The sequence below is a fragment of the Cricetulus griseus genome (assembly GCF_003668045.3).
Source record: "Cricetulus griseus strain 17A/GY chromosome 1 unlocalized genomic scaffold, alternate assembly CriGri-PICRH-1.0 chr1_0, whole genome shotgun sequence".
Classification (NCBI taxonomy): domain Eukaryota; kingdom Metazoa; phylum Chordata; class Mammalia; order Rodentia; family Cricetidae; genus Cricetulus; species Cricetulus griseus.
Genome location: NW_023276806.1, coordinates 223,358,973 through 223,380,930, shown reverse-complemented (window position 1 = coordinate 223,380,930; position 21,958 = coordinate 223,358,973). Strand labels below are relative to the sequence as shown.

Here is a 21,958-nt window from a genome sequence, read left to right as displayed (position 1 = left end):
AACAAATAGCTAATAAGATCCAGGAAAGAAGGAAAGAGGCAGAAAGAAAGAAAGAAAGAAAGAAAGAAAGAAAGAAAGAAAGAAAGAAAGAGGGAGGGAGGAGGGAGGGAGGGAGGGAGGGAGGGAGGAAGGAAGGAAGGAAGGAAGGAAGGAAGGAAGGAAGGAAGGAAGGAAGGAAGGAAGGAAGGAAGGAGGGAAGGAAGGAAGGAAAAAGAGACCCGAGTTCCCATTGGTTTTCAGGTGGGTGAGAATGAGCTACAGTTATTTAAACTTGCTCTCAGTACTTCATGCACCATTCATCTTTGGCCTGGAATTGTGAGCTGAAAACTCATCACCATTTCACACCACCTGGGGAAGCATCAGCTGCCCTGGGAACTCATTTCCTCAATGCTTCCCACAGAGTTCCATCTGCTTTGCATACCTTATTTCTCAACATGTGATTAAAGCTGCTCACACCACCTGAGTGATATACAGAGCTGGGTTATGGCCTGTCCAAACAGCCAGAGCCAGCTATTGTATAGAATGTCAAAGCATAGGCCTGCAGGGCTCACATAATGCGTATTTGAGGAAGAAAACAAAAACAATGACAGCAAGCCTATCATGATTTAAGACAACAGGGTCATAAATATTGGGAAAAAAACTTGAAAAAAATTTTGCCTGTGACTTATTTTATGATGGGAGATAGGTGGTGTTCTCAAATGAATCCAGTTACAAATGACTAAAACCCTTGTATTACATTATGTGGAAACTTTCTATCTTAATGTTTTGTAAAACAGTCTTATAAAAGTGAATTCTTACCGCTTGTTGGTGGCGCACACCTTTAATCACAGCACTTGGGAGGCAGACGCAGGCAGATCTCTATGAGTTCTAGGCCAGTCTGGTTTACAGAGCAAGTTCCAGGACAGGCCCCAAAGCAACACAGAGAAACTCTGTCTTGAAAAACCAAACAGAAAAAAAGAAGTGAATTCTTCAAATAACTAAAAGTGGCAGCTGAGTTATTTTGTTAATTTTTCAGAAAACTGCGCATAGGTTTTTTTTTAAGTGACCAATATTTGCTAATTAATTTTGTGTATCTGAATATTTATATAAAATTTATCTAAAACCAGGCATACATTATTTGTTTTAACATTTTCCCTTTTTATTTTAAAGACTTGCTTATTTTTAATTTATGAGTATAGATGCTCTGCCTACATAAATGTATATGACCACACGTATACCTGGTACCCTCCTGTCTGAGAGCCTCTGATTCCCTGTAACAAAACTAAAACAAAAACTAAGAAATATAATAAAGAATAAAAATTTAAATTATTTGAATTTGGTCTCCTTTCCCAATTCTTAAAGTTCTTTAAGATAGCCCTGGTTCTTAAAATTTGTGACAATGTCATCACACTGTCAATATACAGATTTATATAGTACAGCTATGCAAATATTCCTCTTATTTGTATTTTACATTCATTCTTTTTATTTCAAAGTTAGCATACACCAGTAAACAAAACCTTATAGTTTATCTATTTTTAAAATGCATTGTAATATTTGATTGTATACTTCCAATTAATTTATTTTTTATTCTTTCTAATAGACTTTTAGGCTTTATCTAAACTCACTATAGCAAAGTGTAATTATAATATATTTTCTTATATAAATTTTTGAAATTGTTTCTAGAATCCATAATTAGAAATAATTGCTACTGTAAGGTACATGCATCTTCCAGGTTTTTAGTTGTTAGCAAGTTGTTTTACAAAGGAGATGTCAGAATCATGGTTTAAAAGTTTGGGACATTTCATCAGTATCCAAGATACTGCCACATTGTTGATTGAAAGTTGGAGAGGAAAGGCTTATTTAGCTAATATATAGCAGGTCACAGTCCACTGATGGAAGCCAAGGCAGTAACTCCAAGCAGGAACCTGGAATCAGGAACTGAAATGGAGTCCAAGGACAAATTCTGCTTACTGGCTCCAATGGCTTGCTCAACCTGCTTTCTGGTATAATCTAAGACCGGCCCAGCCATCAAATGACCCACAGTAATCTAGGCCTCCCCATACCAATTGTTAACTGAGAAAAAAGTCCTACAAACTTGCCTGTAGACCAGTCTGATGGAGGCATTTTCTTTCTTTAAAAAACTATTATGAGCTGTAAAAAATATATACTTTTGTGTCCATTTCTCCCAGATCTTCTACCTCCACAAGCCAAGTTCATTTTCTCTCTCTCCTTCTCTCTCATCTATCTATCTATCTATCTATCTATCTATCTATCTATCTATCTATCATCTATCTTTATAAAGAAATAATAAAACAAAAAAAATATGGAGTCCAATTTATTTTGGCCAGCTAACTACTCCTGCTCTTGAGCATGGTTGATATACTCAATTTCACTCTATTGAAACAACAACAACAACAACAAAAATACTGATTTCCCCTCTCCCAGCAGCTCTCACTTGCAAATAGCTTCCTGATGGCTTTGTGCCCACTTCCCCACCTCTTTGCTGAGATTTTTGTCTTGCTGGAGCTTATTTGGGTCATGTGTGCACTGTCACTGTCTCTGTGAGTGAATGTAGGCATCATTCCTGTTGGGCTTAAAAATGGTGTTTTGTTTGTTTGTTTGTTTTTTTCTTAAAATGGACCACAACCTCTGCCTCTTACAGCTTTTCAACCCCAACTTCCACATAGAGCTTTGGGGATAAAGGTTTATAAGGACACCCCATTTATGGTTGAGTATTCAAAATTCCCTCAGTCTCTGCACATTGTCCAGTTGTGAGTCTCTGTTAATTTCCATCTGGTACAAAAAGAAGCTTCTCTGATGAGGGTTGAGGAGTGCACTGATCTACAGACATAGCAGTGTGTCATTAGGAGTAACTGTGTTTTTGTGATTGTTTAGTAGACAAATAGTAGGTTTCCCCATAGGACCCATGAACTATCAATTCTTGGCCTCATTCATACTGTCAGGTATGGGTTCCATATCATGTAATGAGCCTTAAATTCAATCAAAATGTGGTTGGCTACTACTCTAAGATTGTGACAATTTAATATCAATTGGTATATCTTGCAGTCGGGTCATTATTATAGCTCACAGGTTCCATACCTGGGTGGGATTGATGGTTATTTTCTACTCCAGTAGCTTGTATAGCACCTCCTGTCACTATACACTAACCAGTACTAGTGAAGCTTCCAGTTGGGAATCCGCTCTGTTTTTCAAAATTCTATGTTTTAAGTAAGCAATGTCTTCAGCAATAGGGCCTTATCATCAGGTTGTGTGTGGTAGCCAATAGCACTGGAAATAGTTTTTGATGTTTGGGGACCGCCAACAACTTAAGATGTAATCCATTCCTGGAGGTTTCATTTGATGGCATAAAGATGTCTATTTGGGGCATTATCTTCTTCATTATATGGTGATTCCATTTAAATTCATCATACCTACCTACATACATATACCTTATGCATAATATATACATAATTTATGTATATGTAAATTTTAGGAACATTCTATAGTAGTAGGATTCCATATGAGCTTTCAAAAGGATTTAAGGGTTAGTCATTCCTCTCCATATCAACTACTTTAGTCTGTCCCCCACACCCTCCACATTCAATCCGCCTGTTCTAGATTCCCTTTTATTTCCTTATAACCCTATATTCTATATCCCTTTCCTTGAAAAATCTCCTCCTCCCTCTTTGGTCCTTACTAGCTATCTAATGTCTGTGGTTATTCCAAATGAAATATGTATATCTAAAGCAAAGCGAGCATCCACATATAACCAAAACTTAAACATTTGTCTTTCTAGGTCTGGGTTATCTCATTCAGGATAATTGTTTCTAGCTTCATCCATTTATCTGCAAATGTTATAATTTCATTTTTCTTAACAGCTGAATAATATTCTACTGTGTAAAAATGTACCACATGCTAATTGTCCATTCATTACTTCATGGATATCTTGGATGTTGACAAGTTCTGGCCTTTATAAATAGAGCGGCAGAAAACAGATGAACAAGTGTCTCTGCAGTAGTATGAGAGCCCTTTGGGTAAATGCCCCAAAGTGATACAATTGTATGTGATTGCAGAACTATTTTTGGTTATCTAAGGATTTCTGTAGTGTCTTTACCAGTTTGTACTACCACCAGCAGCAATAAGTGTTCAACTTTCCTTGAATCCTTGTTGGCATGTGTTATCATTTGTTTTATTGATCTTGGCTGTTCTGACTGAGGTAAGATCAAACGTTTTGCTTTGCCAGTCAGATAAACACAAAATAAAATCACTGTAGTTTTAATTTGTATTTCCCTGATTATGACATAGGTATATTTCCCCATGTTTTATTGCCCCACTTTTCTGATCCACTTGGAAAAATGCATATCCATGTCATTTCTTTTGGATGGAAAAATGCATATCCCTGTCATTTCTTTTGGATTATTTCTGTTATAATTTTTAGGTTCTGTTAATGTAGCTAGGTGCTGATCTTTGTTGCTTCTATATTTTATAAATATCTCTTCTAATCCAGGGCTTAACTTTTCACACTACTTCTGATAGTTCGATGATGAAGATAGTTTACTTTTAACAAACTCACATGGTTTTGCCATGATTATGCCCTCATTTTATGCCTTGTTTAAAAATAATATAAACATTCTTTTATGTCTCCTTATGTTTATCTGAAAGTCCACATTTCTCTTAAGACTCTAATCCAATTGAAATAGTTTTTGAAGTAGTGTTGAAGATATGGATTAAATTTTATTTTTGTACTATGGATAAATAATTTCTCAAATATAACTAATGCCAGCTTTAATTGTAGTTTCAATATGTATATTTTCCTTAAAGTTTTAAATTTTACTTTCATTTTGCCTTTACCTATGCTGAATATAGTCACTCTTTTTAAGTGTGTGTGGTGTGCTCATGTGTGCTTGTATGTGTCTGTATGTTGTGCATATGGAGGTCAGAGGGGAGCATTGGTCATTCTGACCAATTACTCTCTCCTTTACTGTCTTAAGACCGGACCTCTCCCTGAACCTGAAGCTTGGCCAACAGCAGCAAGTCACAGTTATCCTCCTGTCTCTGCCCTCCATGGTTCTAGGGTTACAGTCATGTACACCATGCCTATTTTCTTACAGGATCTTTTAAATTGCTCTACATCCAATGGCATATTTGTTTCTGGAATGATGGGTTGTCTTTGGCTCTCCTTTCAGCACGTTCATTTACAGCCCAGAAAGTAGTTATTTCTTCACAGATCCTAATTTCTTCTCTTAATGGCAAATAGTATTTAATGGCGGCATTTGTTATTAGGCATAGCATCTTGTTCTGAAAATTTTTTTATTGTACTAAGTTCATGCATAGGTCAACATTTCAAAACAAAGATATTGTCTTAGGTTCATACTGATGTTTTCAATTAAAATTCAAATAGAGAAGGAGTTTTAGTTAATTTAATTTTATAAAGCTTATAATGGATTCCACTTTTCTTTCTTTGAGACTACCAGGTTCCCTAACGCAATGATAATTATTCTCTCACCTTACTCCACACTGTATGGGATAGTTCAATATCAGAAAAGGGAGTATCTCATTTGTCAGAAATGCCAGTGTGAATGAACATCTGTTCACAAGGATGGTTCATATTCTGTTAAAAGCATAGAGCTTTCAAGAAGGGCTATGGTTTGATGGCATGGAGGTCACTTCAGATAATTGAGTTACCAGAAGGCAAGTGGTAGGTTTCAAAATCAGGAAGGAGTAGGCATACAGTGAGCTTCATACTGGAACTGTAGACAGACGTCAAAATCCCAACCAGAAACAATACTCTTTTCTGTCAGGGAAATGTCTTTCATTATTTTAGTAAAATATTATTTTTCTACTTTGTTCTTATAAGCAAAACATAAATCTAAGATAAAAAAGACAGCACTAGGAAGATAGCACATCAGCTAAGAGAAATTTCTATGAAAGGAAGAGGGCCTGGGTTCAAATCCCGAGCACCCATATAAAAGATGGGATGGCTATATGTCTTAGGAAATCCAAACATTGGGCATACAAATAGGCAGATCCTTGGACTTTGCTAGCTGGCCAACCCTGTCAAAGTTCTGAGCTTCACATTCCATAAGAGAACCCATCTCAAAAAGTAAGGTGGGATAATGGAAGTATGATACATTTGAAAAATGGAATAGCTGTAAATGAAAAATGAAATTTTCAGGAAAATGGGTGGGCTTGGGACATATAATATTAAGCAAAGTGACACAAACTATAAAATAAAAAGAAAAAATACTCATGTTCTCACTCATGTGGATCCTGAACTGTATGTATTGTGTCCACGGTGACAAGGAAGAACAAAATACAGATAAAAGGACACGTAGTTATGGAAGATGACATAAAGCTAATTGTTCTTCTAGCTTCAATTCTGCCATTGATTTTTTTATGGTAGATAAGTCAATAAAAACATAATTTAAAATGAAAGTATAAGAACTATGCAAAGCTCCATTGCTTCAGAAAGGCTATTCTAAATAGATAAGAGTCCATTCAGATGTACAGAGTTTAGGCTTTGAGTGGCTTTTCTTAATCTAGCAGAGTGGTGTTTTTATTTGTGAGTTCACTGCAATTAAGTGATGAAAGAAAAAAAGTAGTCAGATCTTGGTTATATTAATGGATCGATACTACAAAAGCATTTTTTTAAAAAGTACAGTGTGTAGGGGGAGCTGAAGAGATGGCTCAGGGATAAGAGCACTTGCCGTTCTTCCAGAAGTCCTGAGTTCAATTCCCAGCAATCACATGTTGGTTCACAACCATCTGCAATGAGATCTGGCACCCTCTTCTGGCCTGCAGACATATATGAAACTATAATACTATGTACATAATAAATAAATAAATCTTTTTTTAAAAAAAGTACAGTAGAATATGATTGAGGAAAACACTTGACACGTTTTTCTACTCTGGCAGGCATGCACACATATACACATGAGCATTTAACACACATACATACCACATATGTGTGTATACCACAAATGCACCATACACACGCACAGAATACTGTCATGATTGCTCCCTTTAACTCACCTTTATACCAGTTTAATGGAAACAGCAGCTAAAATGTAGCTCAATTATCTTCTGACATTTGAAAGAGCAGAGTACTAATGAGCCACTGTCTTAATTATTTCTCTGCCCACAGAGGACAAGGTGTGGACCATAGTGTCTCATGACTTACAAATGCAGACAACAGTGGTGGGCTACAACCCAGAAAAGTATTCGGTGACACAGCTCATCTATAGTGCCTCCATGGACCAGATCAGTGCCATCACCAGCAGTGCCGAATACTGTGAACAGTACGTCTCCTACTTCTGCAGGATGTCCAGGTTGTTGAACACCCCAGGTATGCTGCGATGGAACATTGTTTTTAATTACTTTCTCAGCTGGTGTTTGTAATCGCCTGAACAATCCAACAGGTGTGGCTTATTATCTTATTGTCCAGTTCGGTCTTCGATGTGCAGATGGCTGTAAATAAGTCCTGTGGTTGGGATTGTTTTTTCGACAGTGAAGCTCAGAATGCATTGGTTTTAAACCAATTCCATTATTTTAAGTTTATGGATTTTTTTCAGTTGTATGTACATATACAAGGTGTGTTAATGCTCATTTATCAAGCAGTTGCCTTGGGCAGAAGTCTGTCAGAGCTCCTTGTGAGTTTTCAAGTGATGTTCTTTGAGTTTCCTCTGGTGTCTTTAATGCAGGGATGAAAGCCTTCCGAAGGCTGTCTGCCAGGAAATCTGGTATAAAGCAGTGAGAGATTTCAGGGCTTTTAACTGTCATTTAACAGTATCTGTCTCAAGAAACCCAGCCTGAAGTTTCTATCATGACAGTAATATATATATATATATATATATATATATTATATGCATGGATATGTGTGCACAAGACTGGGGTTTAAAGAATAAAGAAGGCCCCCAAAGTTATACTGAAAACACCTTCTCTGCAAGAAAGTCTTGTGTGTTGGGGGTGAGGCATGACACCAAATTTAAGATGTAAGCAAAGATAGGCACCCTTTGGTCCATAACACCAAAGCAAAAATGAGCACCACGAGCCTGGAATGGGGGAGGGGAGTAGTGCTTTCAGATTTGCAGCTGTGAGATTCATTGAACCTGAACACCTTTGTGGGTCTTTGCTTATCTTACACAGTAAGTAAAACCGTTATCTATTTGTCATGTGCAGCATGTTTTGAAATACGATTGCAGAATAACTAAATCAAGCTAATTTGAATGTACATACCTTGCCTTTTGTGGCAAGAACAATTTTCAAGGATGTAATCTAACTATTACAGATCATGTTCTACTATGGATCTTTTGTTATCCTGCCTCAGTTTTCCATGTTGTTTCTAACACATTAGGGTAAGAATGTCTATGAGGTCTATGGCATTTAAAGACATAAAAGGTACATTTTTAATTAATAAGCAAGATTATAACATTGCATTGTGTCCAAGACTAGTGGGCTTGAGATGCCCTGAATCTATACCGGGTTAGATCTTTACATCTTTTGGAGAAGAGTTAGAGATAAAAATAAATTTTTGATGATTTTGAGATGACTGTGTGTTCTTTCTGTGCCACTGGTGTTTATAGTGTACACCATGGACTCCAGGAGAGTAAAATCTGAAAATATAAAGGTGATAGGTTTAGAAAATCAGGGCTTGTTTTGTTTGGCAGAAAGATGATTATGCTTGTCATGTTGAAGTCATATGTCACTGAAAGGCAGAAAAAAGTTCCCGGGTTGGTGTTGTGGAATAGATGGCAGTAGATGTGATATGGCCCTTCCGGTGCTGGTCAGAAAGCCTGGGTTGGGAAGTAAGCACATAGATCAGCTATGCTTTGGGCTGAGTCTCTGACCTGTCCTTCTGAGCCTGCTTGTTCCTGAGCCTGCTTGAGAACAACACACAGGAGTCAGGAAAGAACTGTCTGGCTCCACTCCAGAATAGCAGATCTAAAATGAGGTTGAGGGTACATATTTGTTTTGAGTGTCATGAAATGAGCTGTGTTTCTCCATAATGTAGATGTGGAAGCCCTTGTTCCCAAAGTGGCTACATTTGGAGATAGGTCATTTAGTACATAATAATGTTAAATGTAGTCAGAATGGGGATGTCCTAATCCCAGCAGGACTGGAGCCTTAAAGAAGATTAAAGATATCTCTCGCTGCCGAGCATTGGTGGCGCACGCCTTTAATCCCAGCACTCGGGAGGCAGAGGCAGGCAGATCTCTGTGAGTTCAAGGCCAGCCTGGTCTCCAGAGCGAGTGCCAGGATAGGCTCCAAAGCTACACAGAGAAACCCTGTCTCAAAAAACAAAAACAAAACAAAACAAAAAGATATCTCTCCCCATCTCCCTTGCAATCTCCCTCAGACTTTCTCTCTCTATGTGTCTGTCTCTCTCGTCTTTAACTCTCCTTTCTCTCTGTCTGCTGTCTCTTTTTCCTCACTCTCTATTCACCATGCATAGACACGGCAAGGAGGCCTGGTCATGACAAACTTAATCTGACAGCTCCTTGAACTTAGGCCTCCTTCATCCCAAGAACAAGGGATGCATTCCCTTTGCTCAACTTCCTGCCTGCCTATGGCTTTATGCTTGGCAGTTCTAGCAGACACATGGTGAGTAGTCAGATGATGTCAAATCTGAATGGGCTGGAGACCAACTCTGAGAATTTGAGAATTCTACATAGCCCAACAGGTGTTTCTGTTGCCCTTCACTGCTCTCAGAAATTTTTATTGGACCTCCTTCAATTGCTAGCAAGCATCAGCCAATGGCGTTGGAAAAACCAAGGACAGAAAGAGTTGTTACTTAATCTCGTCAGCTTGTTTTTCTCAGTTTCATGAGTGAATGTTGCTCAAAGAGGCTCTGTTCACAGATTTCAGTTAATTAGTCTCCGGTCCTGGTATGAGAGAGAAGTTGGACAAATTGTTCATCAGAAAGAAATCTTGGTACTTCATTAGTACAGTCAAAGTTTCATTAGCAAATTTGTCTAGTAATTAAAAAATAATAGTTTTTTTAAAAAAATACATTAGAGCTGTCAAATAAGTATGCCAATAACATACAATTTAGGTATCAGGAGAACTGACTTGGCTTTTTTAAGGCAACTGACCTTTATTCCTCTTGGTCTAATAGGTAGTCTTCCTTCTTTCCTTCACTTTTCCTATCAGCCACAAGGAATCTCACAAACCTATTACTCTCCTTTAAAAATAACATATTGTATACAAAACTTAGGAAAAAGAAGAGACGTGATGATTCTGTCAACTTGAAACATCTAGAATCACTTCAGAAGTGAGCATCAAAAAGAGTTTATATAGATCAGGTTCATCTGTGGGCGATCACATTGGTTGGTTACTTATTTGAGGGAAGAAATCCCCACTGTGGGTGTCAGCATTCCCTAGGCAGGAGATCTGCCTATGAGTATAGAAAACTAACCACCAGCATGTATGGGTTAATTCATTCCTCCTAACTCTTGATGGTAGATAAATAGGACTAGTTGCTTCAAGCTCCTGCCTTAACTTCCCTGAAACTATGGACTCTAGCCTTGAACTGTGAGCCAAATAAAAACTTTCTTCCTTATGTTGCATTTTGTAAAGATATTTTAATGCAGTCATGGGACAAACTCAACAATGAACTTGTTTTATAGTATATTAGTTACATTTTCTAAGTAAACACTTTTTCCTTTGACCTCAAGATGACCTTTTCAAGAAAGAACCACTTGATGGAAATCAAGTGAATTTTTAACTTTTGAAATAAATACAGGTATTTTACTTATGTTTTCAGAGAAACCAAGATTGTGTTTATGATATTGATAGGTTGTCATTGTACCTAAATTATTTTTGAAAATTGTCATTATGTATACCAGGCAATTCTGAAACACCCTATTATTCTTTCCTTTCCCCCTTTTATTAGAAACATATTCCATTTTCATTCCTGATAACAGTTTCATCTCTCTTTTGTCCTCCCAGTTCCTCCCAAGCCCTCCTCCCATCAGGATCCACTCCCTTTCTGTCTCTCATTAGAGAGAACAGACTTCTAGGAGGTAGCAAAAAAAAATAACAAAATAAAATATAAAATGACAAACCAAAACAGTCACTTCAAAGTTGCACAAGACAGGCCAAGGGAAGGAAAGATCCCAAGAGCAGGTACAAGGGTCAGACACCCACTCATACACACACTCAGCAGTCCCATAAAAATACTAGCCTGGAAGCTATAAAATACATGGCCAGGATCCACTGCAGATCCTTAGAGTCCCTCTGCTGGCTGTTTCAATCTATGGATTCATACGAGCTTCGTTCACTTCATTGCAAGGGCCTTGTCTTCCTGGTGTTCTTCATCCCCTTTTGTTTCTTACATTGTTTCTGCCTCCTCTTCTGCTGAAATACCCTATCATTCTTTCATTCACACAGGATCTGTTCTTGATCGATGTTTGCTAATTTGAATAAAAGTGCATAGCTTCAAATATTCCCTTATGAAACCTCAGGTATTTCTGTCTAAGGATAAACAAGCATCCCCTTTTCCTGGCTGCTTATTGCAATACTGGGTCCTCCACACAGGTTTTGTTGGGATTTTGTTGGGATTCAGTAATGACTGCTTACAGCAAACATTCACAGGTGGTTTTATGAGCCACCATTAGGAAACACTGTAACTCGCATTGTGCCTCTCCTGTTTAAGTCCTTTATGTTGGGGAAGACTAAAAGGAATGGGGATTCTATGGCCAGGTAAATTAAAAATGGCATACATAATTGACTGCTTTTTCAGCTAAATCACACTAACACAGTGTTGTTTTTCATCCAATTGATGAAACAGTCTCTAGATTTTGTAAAGCGGATTTCTGCCTACTCTTCGGGGTCCTTTCCCACACTCCCTGTTTCTCCTAACCAGGTGAGCTACTGTGTAGAACAGCTGACACAAACACAGAAGTTTCTAATATATCAACGCTCCCTGTGTGCTGGATTGTGTGTCAGTCAAAATAAGAAAGAAGGGAATTTAATAAGAATCTCTAATTTGTTATTTTAAGGAACTAACGCTTGCTGTAATTGTTTTTTTCCTCTTTCGTGGTAATGTCTGATTTTAAATATCCACTTAGTCATTCTGTAACTAAGACTGAATTATGCTGGAACTTCCTTAGAAGCACTTGTAGCATCTGTTTGAATGCAAAGCATATTCATTATAGTCGTTTCAATTAAAATGAATATCAAATGAGGCTATAACAGCTATGCACTTAAATGTTATTCTTTATTTTAAGAGCCTTATTCTTCAGACGTCATTTGAGGCTCTGCAGCTTCTAAGACAGTTAAGACTAAGAATTGACAGGCATGTGGAGCTTGTGCATTTCTGTTGGTAGCTGTTTGTACCATACAATTAGCTAGCAAATGTAGACTTTCTCACTCATTATTGGTTTCTCACAGCTTTTAGAAGGATGGTAATGTGTGGATTACAGTCCTACCCATTGTTATTATGAAATTTGAAAATGGAATCACTTTTAAAATAATGGTTTTGCTATCCCTTATAGTCATGTTCAGTTTCCAATGAGATTATGAATTCATTTGTTCTCAACCATCATATAAATGTATAGAAACAAAGCAATAAAATTATATAGTTCAATATATATAAATTGTAATGAGGCCATATCAATGAAAATAGCCAAGTATTGTCCAATTTGAGAAAGCCAATAGTGGTGATCCAAGGGAATGTCAGCATACTTTAATTTTGTAGCATCAGAATTGTGAACTTAATAATATGAAAAAAATCATTTAAAAATTAAGTAGGCTTCTGAAATAAGTCCTCTAAGTACTTGAGAGTTGAGTTTGTAGAAACACTTGGTATTTGCAAGTATTTGTAAAACATGCAGACCCGAGTTCAGTCCAGAACCCATATTTTAAATAGTTGCTTTCTCAATTTGCTTTCAAGATTGTAATTTTTCAGCTTATTCATCAGACTGTAGAGTAAGTAAGCCAGTAATCTTTAGGTTAAAACAACAGATCCAGATTAGGCTTTTTGTAGAAAGCCTAAAGACACAGGCACTTTTAGTAGCCTGAAATCTTTCCTAGGCATTTGAATGTTTCCTATATTGTTATCCACGGTTTATCTTTTTCTCCAAGTTTGTTGTTCAGATCAAATGCTCAAATGACATTTCTACTAATTATGCATACATACATACATGCACTTACCTATGGGGAAATAATTTTGAGACTCTAAGTGATACAAATGATCACAAGAAATTGGTCAACTTGACAATGGAGTGCTGGTAATGATATTCGGACAATATATAAGAGACTAAGCCAAACTTAGGTTTCCTTGGAATGGACAGACCTGGTGGTAATTTGGGGTTGCCAGTTGAAAACTGTGACCACTTAATATGGACCTCAGAGAAGAGGTCAGCCACATCCTAAAGACACCTCAAGCATAAAAAATTATTTGGAGTACACAGAAATACAACTTTGAGCACTCAGTTAACTTTTTTTTCTTTTCTCTTGCCTTAAGTACATTTGTAAGCTCATAGCCTAACATGACTGTGTATCTGATGAGTTCACAGTGATTTTCTCACCACCCCATTGTTTCCATTCTCTTGGCAAAGTGATAGCCATTGTGTGCATAACTTAGGAGTCAGGAAACTTGGGTGAGAATTTTCATGCCTGGATCCTGTATTTGTCTTACCAGATACCTCGCTTACTTACTAAATTTCCTTTGGGTAAAAAGTTGAATGTGATGACATGTACTTTTAATCCCGTACCTGAGACAGAGGAGGCAAACTGCTGGCCAGTGAGAGACACCATCTCTGGAAAATAAATAAACAGGGAAATAAATAAATGGTCAGCAGACACTGAGGGATGACACTTGACCTCTACATGCACACAGATGCATCCAAACACACACACACACACACACACACACACACACACACACACACACACTATATACACAGCATTCTGCCTCTTCACATATATGAAGAACTTGAATCTGCTAAGTCAGATACTGACAGAAAGATAAATTTATATACTATAGGAATACAATTCCTGTCTACAATCCCAGTGTTTTCAGATGGCTAAGATGTTTCAGTTATTTGGATATGAACTGCTAGCCTGTTTACCAGCACCTATTTGGATGTCTTGGAATGTACTGCACTCATATATTTATTTTAAAAATCATGTTATAGTTTCTAATTCAGAATTTTCTCCTAAAGTATTTATTCCCCACATATATAAAGATTTATTTAATTGCAGGTGTGTGGGTGGTTGTGTTTCATGTCTTTCTGATGATATTTAGTGCTGTTTGCTGGTTTCAAGTGTTTCATTTCTTTTAATTTCTCAATATAGCCTAGTCCTCATAAGTTATACTTTTATTGCTTTGTTATGTTGGAAGAAGCCATATAAATTATCCATCCTTTTGGGTAGTTTACTATTAGATTTTTGTATCTATTGAAAAGGAGTTATGTTCACAATCTTTGCCTGTAAAGTAAGCTGTGTAAAATTCAATATACTTTGATGATAGCAAACTGTGATTTAGTGGCAACCAAAGGGGAAGAAAACACAACTTTACCATTGTGACTTATAACCTATTTTTACCAGAAAAATAAAAATCTGAACTTTGGTGCACTTTTCAAGAAGCCATTTTTCCAACTTTCTATTTTCCAGTCTGACAAACAAAACCTTCGTGTTTAACTTTTGAAATAGTTCAGACATTTTAAAAACCATTAATCAGTTCCAGCTAAAAATTGTTTTAAGCAAATGAAACTCTTTTACTAATCAGTCTATCAACCAAAAGGTTAATCATTTATCTAATTAGTTATGAGCCTTAATTTTAGTATTAAAACTGGAGGACATAGTTCAGCGAGACAATCAAAGACAATATTGAGGTCAGCAGTGTAGCGCAGGTGATAGAGTGATTGCCTAACATGCAGAAAGCCCTGGGTTTGATCTCTAGCACTGCATGAAATGGTATTATGGTGTGGTCTGCACTACTGGGATTTCTAGGGCAGGAGTTCAAGGTTAAGGATAGACAGGGAGTTTAAAGCCAGCTTTGCTAAAGAGCTATCTAAATAAAATTTCAGGTACAGTAAGATGGCTCAGCACATAGAGGTACTTGCTGCCAAGGCGCTGAATTGAGTTCAATAACCAGGACCCACATAAGAGAAGAAAAGAAAGCAATGCAAATTGTTCCCTGACCTCTACATGCAATGTAAACATTCTCTCTCTCTCTCTCTCTCTCTCTCTCTCTCTCTCTCTCTCTCTCTCTCTCTCTCTCTCTCTCTCTGTCTCTGTCTCTCTGTCATACAAGTAAATAAGTAAATATTTTAAAAAGAAAAAGAAGCAAAAAAGATGGACAGGATAAACACTGTCAACCAAAAAGGCAGAGTGGCAGCAGAAGGGAGCTCTGTGAGGCTGTGTAAACAGAAAGTCTCAACTAGAAAAATGGGAAGGGCAATTAATGATGGCTGATGCATGCGACTTTCCTGTTTCTCAGGAAATGCAGCATGTAAGAATTCACACAAGTTAACTAAGGGAACAAAATGGATGAGGAGTTCCAGGTTAGAGATATCATGTGCTCACTAATGCTGACGTGAAGATCAAGTAGTGAGAACTTAACAGAAAGAAAGGAGGAAGGAGCTGGAAGCGGACTGGAGACCACACAGGCAGGAAAAGCGCCAGGAGAGAACCCTGCAGTGGGTTTCACACTGATTTTTTCCCTTGGAGGGGAAAGGGATGACTGCAAGCTGGAGATTCAGGCCGTTACCTGGAGAATGGAGTGGAAGGCAGAGTTTGTGGCTGTCTGTGAGGACTGTTGGCACTGAGAGGAAGAACTCGCTCAAGGTTTAGCGCAAAGTATCAGATGACTTACATAGAGTAAATGAGGAAAACCCCATGGTGACTCAAGCTTCTAACTTGGGAAACTCGGCAGAAATTCTAAGGCTTCCCGGCTGAGCTGCTTTTTAAGGGAAATCTGGAAAGTGGACAGTTTGAAGAGCTGACACTGAAGACTTGTGCTCATCTCGACCGTGATGGCCCGTGGGGTGAAGGTACTTTTAATTAACACCAAAAGGACTAGTGTAATTTCCCCCTTCCTTGCCATGTAAACATATCCAGTAGCCACAATGAAAGGGAGAGCAAGAGACCCAGTCCAGATTGACCCATCTCGATGATGTCAATGAAATTTTGACTTTGCCTCAGCTCTCTGGTCTGTTTGCTTCTATGCCAGCTGCATATAATGGTTGCTCCAAGGACCTAGGAGGTGGGGACCAGCTCCAGCTCTTCCCAGGAAGAGAATCACAGCAAGTGTGCCCACATTTTGTGAATCAGAACAAGTCACATGCTTTCCAATCCAAACTACAATGGAAGGGAAATGAGGTCTTCCCGTGTGTGCATGCATACAATCAAGGGAGACATCTGTGAACAGTGGTGGATGCTTTGTAGGATGGGACGTTATGGTAGGAGTGAAAACAGAAGATAGAAAAGAGAGGAAAGGCCGCACCAATTACAAGGGAGTGTGATGATTGGAGGGAAGGATGCAGCTATCTGAAGGGACTAGAAAGTGTTGATCAGAACAGTAAAAACCAACAGAATCAGACTGGGAGAGATTTTGTTGTTGTTGTTTGTTTGTTTTTCAGGGAGATTACTGTTTATAAAAAATACATAAAGCAAAAAAAGAAAGAAAAATGAACACAAAGGAAAAGTGAAATGAGGCAAATGGTAAGATACCCTAAAGAGGAAACCTGTCCAGGTAATAGTGTTGGAGGCCACTGCAGAATGAATGGAGAAAAGAAACAGTGCCTGATGACTTTCAGGATGTTTATAGGTAGAAAGGTGATGAGCTAGAGGAGTCACAGACAGACCAAACAGCAGATTTAAATATTTCTAATAATTTTAAAGATGAGGGAGTTATATATTTGTAAATTGTAAAGTAGACTTTACAGGAAAAAAAATTATACCTAATGAGACACAGAGGGAACAGTGGAGGTCTCTTTTTGTCACCTGCTCATTTCTGTCATTTTACCTAGTGCGTGCTTGGGCATATATTCAGTTTCTTTAATAAAGATGGAAACATGGATATTTTGTGAGGTTATTTATCCTATCAATAAATAGAGTTGACAGAATGTCTTCTCAGTTCCTTCCGGCTAAGACAGAACCTCAGTGGTTTTTCCATGTAGCTATTTGGCCATATGTTTCCTTTGGTTTTATGACAGAACCTTACACTATTAGTAACCTCTTCTAAACAAAACTTAAGTGCAAAAATCATAACATCACAGAAACTATACTATCATCTAAATTTTCTTTGAATGTTATTACACCTTAATGCATAGATTTCCCCTAATTTTTGAGAAATATTAGTTGCCATTATTACACTTAAGTTGATGCTATTGTATTTAAACTAGTTAAACTTTGACATGTTAAGAGATTATAAAGCCAAGGTTTGTAAATTTGACTTTTTACTTTGTAATTAAAGATCATATCATATAAATGAAGAAATAAATGTCTTTTATCCAATTTCAAAAAACAATTAAAAGCAGAAGGTTTATCTTATTTTTAAAATTCCCATAATTATTGGTTCTTCCTCTCTGACAAAAATAAAATAAGGTTTGTAAAAGTTCTTCTGAAAGATTGAATAAATGAAATAATATATACTTAAAATCTTTAACCGTGATAGCACTGTAGACAAATATGTAAAAGGGGAGATCTTTGAACTTTAATATTCTTTTATAAATATTCATCCCTGATTTTACTTATATCCACACATATTATCCATCAAAAATAAAATTGGATTAAAATAGTTTCATTATCTTTCCTAGTTCATATCAAATCACTAATGTTTGTTACTAATGAGTTATGTTTTTAAATTGTCCATTCTTTTTTGTTGTTTGTTTTGGTTTTGTTTTTTTGAGGCAGGGTTTCTCAGTGTAGCACTGGCTGTCCTGGAACTCACTCTGTAATCAGGCTGCCCTCAAATTCACAAAGATCCACCTGCCTCTGCCTCCTAAATACCATCACCCCCTAGTTAAAAGCTGTCCATTATCATGATGCCATAAAACAATAATATTCCTGATTTATTAGATATTTTGAGTTGTGCTTAAAACATTTCTCATACACAAGACACTGAAAAAAAACGATAAGTTTTACTGTGAAAATGCTTTCCCAGATGCATATAGGTGTGGTACCACACACCTATAATCCTCATACTTGGGAGATAGGCAGGACTATTACTACAGAATTGCTAATTTATCTTTTTAATGTAATCCTTTGTTAGGTGCTCTGGAAACGCAGCATGGTCAAACAGAGTGCTTTCTAAGAGCATTGCCTTAAACTATATGAGCTTGTGTTTTAAACATTAAAATCATTATGTTCATGACTTTTAGAACTTACCATTGATTATACAGTGAACCATCTTAGGATCCATTTACAATTTCTAGAAATGTGGGCATGTGTTTTGTGAACTAGCTTATCTCTCTGCTTGCTTGCCATGGTTTCTTTGAGAGGGAAGGCTAAGAATGCTTGGGATGATGGGGGGGGAGGTAAGGGATCTAAAGTACTGTTAAGGAGATGTATTGGTTCATGTTCACCAGGCGCAGAACCAGTGAAGGACGTAGCTGGAGATTTACCACCAGCTATTGGTTTATGGGATTTTGGGACCTACTGTGCACATAAAATGAGGCTCATCATCAGGAGAGACCAGGTAGGCACTTAGGTAGAGATGCAGCAGCTACAGGTGAGGTTTCTTCTGAAGAGTGCTTCCAACCTATCCTCTGGGATTTCCAACCACTAAAGGAAGCCCATGTAGACGTCCTGGGATAGTCTCTTATGCCAAGTCCACTTTGCATTTCCATCACTCTACAACTTGGATTTGTGTTTCCATCCATGATGGACATTGTACATGAAGGTGACACTTACAGCAACCATCACAGCCCTTGAAAATTATTTCTAAGATGAGCTACTCCAAGATCCCATTCTAGAGTAGCAACAATCCATACCCTCAACTGAAGAATGTGGAGCTGAGCCATCACAGACAGGTGGGGCAAACCTGTTATGGACTGAGGGATTATTTGAGCCCAGCAACTCTGCCCTGCTGATGAAAGTGCATGTCGGCCTTATGACAAATTGCTAGCTAAAATCCCTGACCATGCGTGACAATAACCATGATTTTGTGCCTTCAGATGGATTTACAAGATTTGTTAAAGCAAAAGGGGACTTCAATCTCTTTGTATTGTTTAACAAAAAGACTGCAGATGGTTTTATTCCACATTTCAGCAGGATGGTATTTGTTACGGGGACATAGACTTCACCTGGCAATTCTCAATTCTCTCAAGCTGCTTCAGAGGAAGTATTTCCATTGACAGAGATGAGCAGGCTCTCTGTCAAGACTTCTATCACCCCACCAACATGAATCTGCAGTATTTCCTTTTCTAAATCATGCTGGTGGTGGTAGTGTGTGTGTGTCTGTGAGTGTGTGTGTGTGTGTGTGTGTGTGTGTGTGTGTGTGTGTGTGTGTCTACATACATGGATGAAAATAAAACCTGATGTCATTCTTGGTCACCATCCACCTTTTATTTTTTAATTGAGGTACTGAAATTGGACCTTCCTTAGGCTAGACTGACTGGTCAGTGAGCTACAGGGATCCAATCTTCATCATTTCTCCATTGCTGTGACCACATGTATACACCCCACATGGACTCTGGGATCAAACTCAGAGCATCATGCTTGCATGCCAAGCACTTTACTGGTTGAGGTTTTCTCTCACACTGACCCCTCCTTCACTAATTTTTATAGCTGAATCTGATTCCTTTGCATGCAGAGTAAAGGTGACAAAAAAAGGTCCAAAGAAACAAAGTTAGAAGAACTGACTTTTATAGTTGTGCCTGTGAACAAAATAATTCAAACATTTTATTTCAGAGACTAAGTTTCCCAAAGCTATTATTTTTCCACCTATGAATGATAAAACTTCTCTGGATTATATTAAACATTATGTTTGCTTACAATTTACCTAGGCTGGTTGCTAAGTAAAGAGACATTTAGGGGACAATGAATAATGCTAAGATGTCTGTGATAGCTGCCATGACCCTCACCTCAGATTGTAAATTCCCTTAAGGAACTTGCTCAATCTTTTTGTATTTTGGCACAAGATCACAAGTTTAAGCAAAATGCATTGTCCCTTATATCATTAGATAGATAATGCTTAGCAATAATTATTCCTAAATGAGATTGTTCTAATGATGATGGGACAGGAATGACATTGGTACTTACTACATATTTAGTTAAAACTGAGAGTACTTGGGCCTATTATTGGGCCTATTACACCAGCTGTAGATGGAGGTTTCTGTCCCGCCTGGTCCCACAGCCACTCTGCCCCAAATAAACACACAAAGACATTTTAAATATTAAACTGTTGGTCGATAGCTTAGGCTTCTTATTTGGCTAGCCTTGTCTTAATTATTGAACCATTTCTATTAATCTATATATTGCCATGAGGCTGTGATTTACCTGTAATCTGTCATGTTACTCCTTCGGGAACATGGTGTCTCTTGGTGGCCTCTCTATGCCTTCCTCTCCCCAGTCTTTTCCTGGTCTGGTAGCCCTGCCTATGCTTCCTGCCTGGCTACTGGACAATCAGTGTTTTATTCATCAAATAATAAGAGAAACATATATACAGAAGGATATCAAACAACTCTAACATTTGGAATCACACATAACTATTTCCACTTTGTATCTGAAGAAGTGTAGCTTCACCACTGCTCGTCAATTAACTCAAAAAAAAAGAAAAGAAAGAAAAAAGAAAGAAAGGAAGGAAGGAAAGAAGGAAGGAAGAAAGAAAGAGCAAATATCATACTGAGGCCAACTGAATGTTAAACTGTAAATTTATATGTCTTTATGCCTCATGTACTTTCTACCAAAAAAAAGAAAGAAAGAAAGAAAGAAAGAAAGAAAGAAAGAAAGAAAGAAAGAAAATATATGAGGCCACCCAATAAATAAATCACTTGAGCATTTTTAGCAATTTCTTCTAGACTGCAGCATTATTATTTGTTTTATCATATTAAAAATTACAGACTGGGGCATTTTTACTATGTAGCAGGCAAAAGAGACATTCCAAAAGAGATATAAAACTCCCATCTGAACTCTTCTGATCTAATATTCTCTCTTTGGCCCTGACAAGTACTTTAGGAAATAATGTTTCACCTGACAATTTTTTGAGCATGTTGGGAAACATTTGATGTGGAAGAAATGAAAACATGCTTCTCTTTCTATAGAGCAATTGACTTTCATGTTTTTAATATCAAGATATTTCAGAACATGCAAATTGCAGGTTGATGAAATTGAAAAATATTGCAAAAGGTTATATCCATTTCTCTTCAGATAAAATATGAACACTAGATGTTGACATTTTCTTAAAAAAAGAAATTTCCAGATGACACTCCTATACCTACACTTAACATGAATAACACATCCAATGTCGTCTTCTCATTTCATTAATTTCCCCCTTTTACTGAGAACTCCCGTGAGAAGAAGGTAGATCAGAGATGGGTGGGGCACAGCCCATGATAGTATGAATCAGGATACTGATAGAGACAGACAATCCTACTCACTGCCTGAAGTGGTACATTTGCTTTTAGAGTAGGAGGCTGTTTTCTTTCAGGAAAAGGGAATTCTCTGCTGAGATATTCTTGCCTGTGTCAGAGAGAAGGACACAGAGAAGACACAGGAAGAAGCACATGGCCTGGGAGCTGGAGAGGGAAGAAAGGTAGGATGTCTAGCAAAGAGAACAGAACATGAAGAAGGCCAGGACAGTAAAGAAAGCAATGCACCTTGAACAAGCCCACTTTCTAGCTAGCCTGATGTTTAGGGATAGAAGGCACAGTTTTCACAAAACTGTGTCTTTATGTTAGTTGTCCCAGTTCCTCTTGCTATGGAGAAGGCAGTTGCTGCAGCCTATCTAGAAACCAAACATTTCATTCTGTCTGAATTTCAAGCCATCCAAATGGTAAGATAACCAGAGCAACAGAAATGAGCATATGGA

At 37.6% G+C, this 21,958-nt stretch overlaps 1 protein-coding gene across 1 annotated transcript in view; it reads left to right on the top strand.

Moving 5' to 3' along the window:
* Cntnap2 (contactin associated protein 2) overlaps positions 1-21,958 on the top strand; it is a 1,481,094-nt gene that overhangs the window by 758,834 nt on the left and 700,302 nt on the right. The window contains exon 13 of the mRNA XM_035451404.1: positions 7,124-7,324. Within this exon, the coding sequence (XP_035307295.1) occupies positions 7,124-7,324 (201 nt within the window). The remainder of the gene's footprint in view (positions 1-7,123; positions 7,325-21,958) is intronic.